At 39.5% G+C, this 8,687-nt stretch overlaps 1 protein-coding gene across 13 annotated transcripts; it reads right to left on the reverse strand.

Annotated features, from left to right (window-relative positions):
* Positions 1–283: 283 nt before the first annotated feature.
* Positions 284–8,358, reverse strand: LOC121774084 (endonuclease MutS2-like). Of its 13 annotated transcripts, none has more exons than XM_042171009.1 (8): positions 7,829–8,358; positions 6,789–7,725; positions 6,158–6,682; positions 5,251–5,706; positions 1,677–4,911; positions 1,550–1,578; positions 1,065–1,173; positions 284–879 (listed from the first exon to the last, which is right to left on the reverse strand). In XM_042171009.1, exons 1-5 carry the CDS (start codon positions 8,275–8,277, stop codon positions 4,591–4,593), a joined length of 2,688 nt encoding a protein of 895 aa, XP_042026943.1. In that variant the 5' UTR covers positions 8,278–8,358; the 3' UTR covers positions 284–879; positions 1,065–1,173; positions 1,550–1,578; positions 1,677–4,590. The 13 variants fall into 13 exon arrangements, with proteins under 13 accessions (XP_042026943.1, XP_042026942.1, XP_042026945.1 ...); XM_042171008.1 differs by having other exon boundaries at positions 1,666–4,911; XM_042171011.1 differs by having other exon boundaries at positions 1,065–4,911; positions 6,158–6,477; positions 6,556–6,682.
* Positions 8,359–8,687: the final 329 nt, after the last annotated feature.

Consider the following 8,687-nt stretch of genomic DNA (forward strand, 5'->3'; position numbering starts at 1 on the left):
TTTATTAATTCTCCATAAGTTGTACTTTTTGTTGATATAAAATTGCCTCATCTATTTAATAGTATAAATAATTTATTACAAATTGGAAAATTTAATTTTCTTAGGGGAAGTGCTAATATTTAATACGGAGTTGCCCAAAGGCCCAAACATGTATCCAACATCTATGTTTAAACTTTATACTCATTAGGCCTAAAAAAATTTGGGGTGCTACAAAACTTACATGTTACCACATCTAATATAAGCTGCATTTTCACTTATTACATCCATTTATTTATAATAATAATAATAATAATAATAATAATAATAATAATAATAAAATGTTAGTAATATTTGTGTACAACTAATATATACTCATTATACAAATCTAAGGTCTTAATTATGAAATATACAACTATAATAATTGTTTTAATAAATATTGTTGTATGCATGGTTCTTAATTAGTGACGTACCGACAGATCCAGATGGGGTCAGACTCTACCCCTGCCCATAGGGGACGAAATCTATTAAATTCGGCATTTGGAGTTGTCACTGATCCAACGGTGCGACAGCTCCACCCCAACCCTTTGGGATTGAATTTCAATTTCATTCTTCATCCTTCGAGGTGATCATCGTACATGCTGCCGACTATGCCTTCTAACACTGTCATCGACTTTCTTCACTGTGTTTGTTCCAACGAGTTCCATTTCCTGAATCCGCAGTTCTCGTTGACGTGGCAACAACATGTTCTTGAACCAGTTGACGGAGGACTTGGGAATCCTTGTGAGGTTGTTGTTGAAGTCAACATAGTAAAGCCCAAACCTCTTTGTGTAGCCCATGTTCCATTCCCAGTTATCCAGCAGCGACCACACGAAATAGCCTTGAATGTCACACTTATCTTGCCTGTATGCATCCGTGCTCAAATCGTTAGCCAAACGTCTCGTTTTCGACTGAAATTGACTAAAATTTTGGCTAGAATCTAGCCTAGCTGTTTATGAAAATTGGATTGAAAGTTCAAAGATTGTAAAATCTGAATTTGATTGACGTTCAATAATGTATAACTATGGTCTCAAATTAGTACTAAGTACCTTATTGCAGCAGAGAGATTTGAGAGATAGTCCCTATGATAATTTATTCTCTCATCATCTTGTAAGGCCTTCTCTAATGAGACTAAAAAATTATTGGGATCATCCATTCCTGCAAAATCATAAGATGCTTAAACTTCGTAATTTTAGAGACAATTATCCCATTAATATATATACCGTCACAAAAGCCAATTATATCTCGACAAAACCATGGCAGCAACATTTTAAATGCATATAATAGTTGAGAGAAGAGAAAATATGAGCAACTACAGGTCCAGAAGATGACCATTTCTTACAACATCACGCAAGTAGCACCGATATAGAGCAAGGACAATAAGTAAGGTTGACATGCAAATCTGTCCAGACAAGGTACTCTTAAGTTCGCCTTTGTTGTATGTGTAATACAGGTGTGGAAAAGTTGGCCAGTTTCAGTCAGAATGTTGAAAGAACCAAATTTTAGATCCTCTTCCTTCAAGGCATTAACTTACCTTAGAGCTGAAACCACATTTTGGAGCATCTGGAATGAAAAGCATCACAGGAGAATAATTTATCAACTGTTTTAAGCGATCCTGAAGAGTTTCATCAGAAGCAATTCCTTTCTCACCTAGGACTTACTTGAGCTCTCCACTCTTTTGCATTTCCAGCACAATATCTTCTTTTATATAGACCTGAGGATATCAACAACTTTGCAACTGAAACCACATTGTGCTTCATCAGGTGTTCCCTTCATAAACAATACAACAGGACTTGAATTAATGAGACCCCTCAAACATTCACTAGTCGCAGTACTCAAGCCTGAGGAACCAGAAATGCCGCCCTTTCCTCCATTAGCTTCTGCTTTTCCCGTCTCCAAGTTAGTTATTTTAATATCATGGTCTTTGAAAACCTGGGCAAGTTCTCCATTTTCATGCATAGCAATTGCGATGTCGAGTAGTTCAGTTCTCCCTTGCAGTAAAGCTGAGGATAAGTTGGCCAGTTTGAAAACTTCTTCAGTCCCCCACGAACTTTATTATCTGTTATAATATCAAAGCTTCCAAATTTTACGTTTTCTTTCTTCAATATATCAACTAGTTTTTGACTAAATCCACACTTGGGGGATTCTGGATTGCCTTTCATGAAGAGCATGATTGGGTGAGAGTTAACAAGCTGTTGGAGCCTCTTCTTCAGATTGTCTCCCATACCAGGAGATGATTGGCTAATATTGTGAGATGCACCATTTTCTTTGGCAAGCTCCTGTACTGTTTCAAGTATAGTGGGCCCGGCAGCCATCCCAAGGCTAGCAGGAGCTGCAGAATCCCCAGGTCTGATAGATCCTGCAACTTTAGCAACCTTGTTAGCCAGACTAGATGGATTTGCACCTTCCAATGTATCAAGTGCCTTGCCATCCTAAAAATAAACAAACATGCTTAAAATTAGATAGCCGACACTACTCAAAACACTTGTTTCACCATATGCATTGAGGGCGGGCAGGGATGAATCTAAAAGAAATTGTAAAGTGTCCAAATTTTTTTGAATTTATCATGGTCTAGACTCTAGATGGAAGCATCAACTAAAACAAAAATGTTCTCACAATTTGCATAACTTTTGCTATCAATGAAAAATTTCTTAGAACGGTTTATCTTGCCTTGGCTCAATGGAAGTCTTCTCACAACTTGAAGCCATACAATCAGAATGTTTGAAAGGGGGCAACTAAAGACCTTTGCTAGCAACTACAACTATCTGTTCAATGACAAAAATAATGATACACATATTACAGTACCTTAAAAAGTACAAAGAACGGTATAGCAGAAACTGAGTACACCTCAGAAATTTCAGGCTGTTCTTCAGCTTCAACCTATAGCAATATCAGAAAATTGTGCCAGGCAGGAATGAAATAGCTTCTCAAATCTCAAGAGTATTTTTTGGCTATAAAGAGACCAAGGTGCAACAAGATGAATAAGTAAAAGAACACATTATCATGACAATTACATAAAAGACAATATCAACCTTCTTTTTACCAATACAACCAAGGCCATTTACACTGTATCTTTCAGTTTCTAACTCCAAGGGCTCTCATGAATATGATGATCGCCTCTGTTCATCTTCCATTTAGGTGTATCGGTTTTCAGACTAGCACTACAAACATGAACCATATGATTCGTCTCTCTCTCTCTCTCTCTCTCTCTCTCTCTCTTTTGTGTTTTATTGGAGAATAAAAAGAAAGATGTTGAAAGAGGAGCATTGGAATAATTGTAGAGCTTTACAAATTTTCTTGCTTCCAATTTGATTCTCTACACGAGATATGGCATCACGCATCCCATATCCCTTCACTTCATGGAAAAAGAACGATTATGGAAAGGGTTTGTTTTCTCTCGTGAATTAATATTTTAATATACATAATATTATAAATGTATCATATGTTATTTCATGCAGTAAATTTGAAGAGGTGCATGAATCATGTTGGATCTAGTTACAAGTAAGAACAAATTAATATCCAGTTATTGAGATAGTAGGAGGATCAACAACCCTTGCTAGAAAAAGGGTTGGGCTTTGGAATCGAACAGGAAAGCAAATTTCCCTTCCAGTTACTTAACGACGTGGTCAGGAGGCTAGGGTGCACGATCATGTAATAATTTTATAGGCCTCAACTATGGTCATGGCTTCTGTATCCTGCCTTGACAACCGTCTCATGTTAAAAGTGTTGCACAGTGCTCTGCAGAGTATGCAGAAGACATCATCCATGACTACAACAGACCTGAGCTTATTCCACAGACAAACGATCATGAAGATTACTGATATTTGAACACTGAGAGTGGAGAGCACCGAGTTACCATGGAATTTCTGGGTTTTCATCTTGATGCGACAAAGCCAAGGAAGTTGCATCCTGAGAGGTGTAAGAAGGTGCTCCATGATCGAAAGATTTCTATAATTTCTTTCGATATGTTCAAGCAGTTCCTCACTGGAAGGCACAGCTCTTCGGGTGGCTTGACTTCAAAACTGATTTCTCAAAAACTGCCAACATTCTGCTATGACAAAGAAAAGACGCACTAACCTGAATCAAGATCAAGATAATGATGGTTGCAACAATCTTTATCCAAATGGGGAGGGTGATGCAGTCAGTGTAGGTGGCAGCACCTCACAGCCTCTGCTCATCTGTATATTATGCTGTGCGTGTGCTAACAGGAGAAAAACTGATGCAATCATCAAGAGAAATGAGTCTTATCCAGTATAAGAATCTGCAACTAATATGTCCACGCTCTTCAAGAAAAATGAACTCTTCTGTGTCATTGCCGCAAGCAAAATAAATAAATACTAATATGAAACCATGCTCTACTGACTGGTTATCACACGGATTCACTCTCTTAATGCCGAAGCCAGTTCACCGGAAGGCATCACTCGTCTAAGGGCATCCAAACCAAATAAAAACTTGAGAGAAACTTATTTCTGAGTGTCAAATAAAAGATTTGGATATATTTAATGATATATACACACATGTGGTCGAAATTGCAATAAAGTTGAGGCTTTCCTTTGTGGCTAGACTGAAGCACTGTCACTTGATGAAGGCGACTGTACAGCCATAGTTCATAGGGCTCTCCTGTTCAAATTTTTCTATACAAGGATGTTTCTTTAGTACTTCATAAACACGCTCCTTCAATACCCCAGTGCCCATTCCGTGTATTATGAAGAGAACTGAATTAGGCCCTCTGGAATTAATGGCCATCTCAATATTGAAAGTAGCTTCCTCGAATCTCATTCCCCGCAGGTCCACGGTGTTCTTCAATGTCTGCACAACAGGACTATAAGAAACCTTCTCATCTTTCATGGAATCTGAAATATTTTTCAGATTCTCGAGTCTCTTTGTCTGCCGACCCTACAGTATCAATTACAAGAATCCTTTACGCATGAGATACATTCATTCTCAGAAATAAAAAAGTAAAACACAAAAGAGTATGACATGTATGACTCTTTAGTTATTAAAGCATTGAAAATTAGAAAAGGAGAAAGCATTGAAGATTAGAAAAATGACACAAGTATTTCTGGAGAAAACTATTCCTTTGTCGTCCACACTAACAATTATTCCTACGAGCATCAAGTATTATTGGAGAGTGACTGAGCGGATGAGGAGTAGCCGCAGTTACAACAAGGACTCAACCAAAATAGACGGAAATTGAAAATAAAAGATAAAAAAGTTAGCTTAATCCTAGCATACCTTTCTCCTCGGTTGTGGGGCTGATGCCAGGGCACCATTAGCTGCAACAGCATTTATACTACTTAAGTTTACACGGACTCTGATTTTTCCATATTGGACAAGGACTGTGTTATCCGCACTTGGTGCTTCAATTACTGTAGCCACCTTATCCCCTAAATCCTTTATCACGATTTGCTCTCCAATCTGTGGTACATAAAAACTACTAGTAGCATTTCTATCTACAAAATCATCACCAGAAGGCTGATGAGCTTGAACAATGGATGCAATGGCAGATTCTGATTCCTTCAAAAGAATATTGAAGTCCTTTGGCTCAGTAATTTTCAGTTGCTTCTCAAACTCTTGCACTACAGTATCAACTTCAGCCTTCACAACCTTCAATTCCTTTTGAATCATCTTGGTCTCATTTGCCTTAAGAGCTGCTTCACGCACATCAAGATCAACTGCCTCGTCATGAATCTTCAATAGGAGAAAGGAAATTGAGATGAAGGGATGCAATGCAGAATGATAAAATTGATCATGAATTAAAGCACATAATGATGAGCAAACAGAGCATTTGATTCTGTAGAGAAGAATGAATTTCTCACAATATGGAGCCAAGATACAAAATATTTACTATCATCCTAACTCAGCTATTACACGTAATTAATAAACAGCCCACAGGGGTATGGTTGACAAAAAAATCTGAAACTTCCAGCAGCATGCCAAAAACTAGTTACATATATTGAGTATGATGCATCAAATAACTTCTATGTAGAAGATGCAGACAATGTATCAGCATAGTTATTGGGCTAAGTCACTACAATTTACCATAGAAGCTTCAGAACACTGTCAGAATATTTATATACATATACCCACACATATAGAGATCTATAAGGGTTCAGTGCTAAAATTAATTATGAACTCTTACCTCATGATAAAGTCTCAGTACATCAGAATGTAGAGAGGCAGTTTTTTTTTCTTGAATTTCTAGCTTATTTCTCTCCTCAAGTAGAGACTGATACAACAATGTATTAAGCTTCTGCATCTTCTCTGGTGTTAGCTTCTTTACCCAAGATTGTGCCCGCTCAATGATTCTTCCATCAAAGCCTATTGTTTTTGCAATACTTAATGCATTTGACTCACCCATGCTTCCCCAAAGAATCCGATAAGTAGGCTGTAGACTCTCCAGGGAGAACTCCATAGCTGCATTCTCAAACTTTGCATCCTTCTCTTTTAACCGAGTTAAATCTGCATAATGGGTTGTCACAACAGCCAAGTTTACTCTTTCCTTGAGATAATGCATTATGCTAGCTGATAGAGCCACACCTTCTGATGGATCAGTTCCACTTCCAAGTTCATCAAGAAGGACAAGAGATCTTTCAGTGGCCACTTTCAGGATGTTACAAATTCGAGAGATGTGTCCGCTAAAGGTTGAAAGACTCTGCTCCAGAGACTTCAGTTGGAATCAATAAACTTTATATCAATAGGCATTCTATATCACCAAAGAAACAAGAAATACTGCACCAATACAAAAAGGTGCGGTGAGAAAATCAAATTACCTGATGGTCACCAATATCTGCAAGAACAAGATCAAACCATGGCAGCTGTGGATGATTTTGTGCAGGGAGGTACATTCCAGCTTTTAACATTATAGAAACCAATCCTAGAGTTTTCATGGAAGCGGTTTTACCTCCTGTATTAGGTCCTGAGATAACAATCACCCTTACTCCACTTCCAATTTTAATATCAATAGGCACAGGAAAATCAAGATCACCAGGCAGCATGCCAGATTTTCTTACACCGGTTTCCTGATTTGAAGAAGAGGACCTACTTGTTGAATGAGTAGATATATTTCTCAACGAAGACTCAAGAAGCAAAGGATGACGAATGCTGCTTACATTTACTAATAATGAGTTATGCTCAGAATTCTGACAACCTACAGCACTAAAATTTGGACAGACCCCATTCATCCACTGAGCATGAGCAGCTCTTGCAAAAGCGAGATCTACCTCCAACACTTTATCCAACAAATACTTTATCTGTACACTGGCTTCTGAAATTTCAGAACTAAGGTAACTTAAAATGGCTTGCTCCTCCATTTTTTCTGAATTTGATAGACTCACTTCCAGATTATTCAACTCTACAGCCTCCCTAGGTTCTATGAAGTAAGTAGCTCCAGAGCTGCTAGTGTCTAAAACTACACCATCACGAAGTAGATATCTATGTGTAGTTCTGATAGCAACACACATCCGTGACCTACGTTTGGTAACCAGAGGTCTATCGATTCCACCCGCCTGAAAAACTTGAGATGATATTTTCTTCAGCATTGCCTCTAGATTTTCCATGTTTAACTTCCTCTCTGACCTTATCATTTCTAGTTCTTCACTAGCTTGGCCGAGGACTAGAGAAAAATTACAGTCCACACAAAATTCTATCCTTCGCTCCAATTCGACCAGAAAATCACAGTCACGAAGAATTTCAAGCAGTGGCCAGCACCTGATTGGATGCAATAGGGCAGAAATAATTAAATGAAGCAGCCAATCACTAGTTCACAAAGCAAAGTCTCACTCAATCAACAACTAATAACTTACAGACTGACCTATGGTACGAGCTACTATGAGAAGCAATCTCCTCCAACTGTTGGATCAAAGATCTAGCCGACCTCAGCGTCCTACGCACGGAACAAAGCTCACCGATCATGAGCATCGTACCTGCGACGGACGCATCAACAATCTGAGAAACGTCTTGGATTCCGGAGAAATCCAAGGGGCGGGGCATCGTGAGGGCGGCGGAGGTCTGGTCGAGGAGACGGCGGGTTTCGGTTGGGGTCCGGCCAAGAGGAATCCGTGCAGATTGGGCAGCTGCGAGACCCATGGAGGTGGAGGTGAAGGCGGAGAGCTGGTTGCAGAGGGATGGCCATTCGAGGATTTTGAGAGCCTCCGATTGAAGTGAGTCCGCTAAACGGGGGTCAGGGGAAGCGGTGGCGCGTGAGAGATTCCGTAAGGGCGGAGGCGAGTTGGAGCGAAAGAAGGATTGGGTGAGTATCATGGAATTCGATTTGAATTTCTTTTCCTATCCACAAATAATTGGTGGGAAAACTTCCTACCTCTCTCAGTACCAGCAAAATGCTAGCTAGTACCAAAATGTTTACGGATATACATACAAACAACATCCACAACGCATCTAGTCGCCAGCTCTACCTCGTCCCGCTGAGACGAGACGGCGACGAGATAGCGTTGCAACCTCCATCTCGTCCCGGAGAGACAACCCAACTCGTCGCGTGTCTCGCGCAGAAGGGCATCGCGACGAGACAGGGCGTCACGCGCCAGCACCACGTGGCGCGCACTGGCGCTAGGCGGGACGCCGGAAGGGATCACCTCATACTTTGCATAATACATTTTATAATACACCATTAAATAGTTAACAAGTGGAACCTATTTTATGGTTAAAAAAGTTAT

The sequence above is a fragment of the Salvia splendens genome, chromosome 17 (genome assembly GCF_004379255.2).
Source record: "Salvia splendens isolate huo1 chromosome 17, SspV2, whole genome shotgun sequence".
In the NCBI taxonomy this organism is placed as follows: domain Eukaryota; kingdom Viridiplantae; phylum Streptophyta; class Magnoliopsida; order Lamiales; family Lamiaceae; genus Salvia; species Salvia splendens.

Coding starts and splice junctions, on each gene's coding strand:
- LOC121774084 (XM_042171003.1), bottom strand. CDS start 8,277: ATGATACTCACCCAATCCTTCTTTCGCTCCAACTCGCCTCCGCCCTTA. Junction 5,707..6,157: donor TACTGAGACTTTATCATGAG/GTAAGAGTTCAT, acceptor CTCCTATTGAAG/ATTCATGACGAGGCAGTTGA. Junction 4,912..5,250: donor CCCCACAACCGAGGAGAAAG/GTATGCTAGGAT, acceptor TTGATACTGTAG/GGTCGGCAGACAAAGAGACT.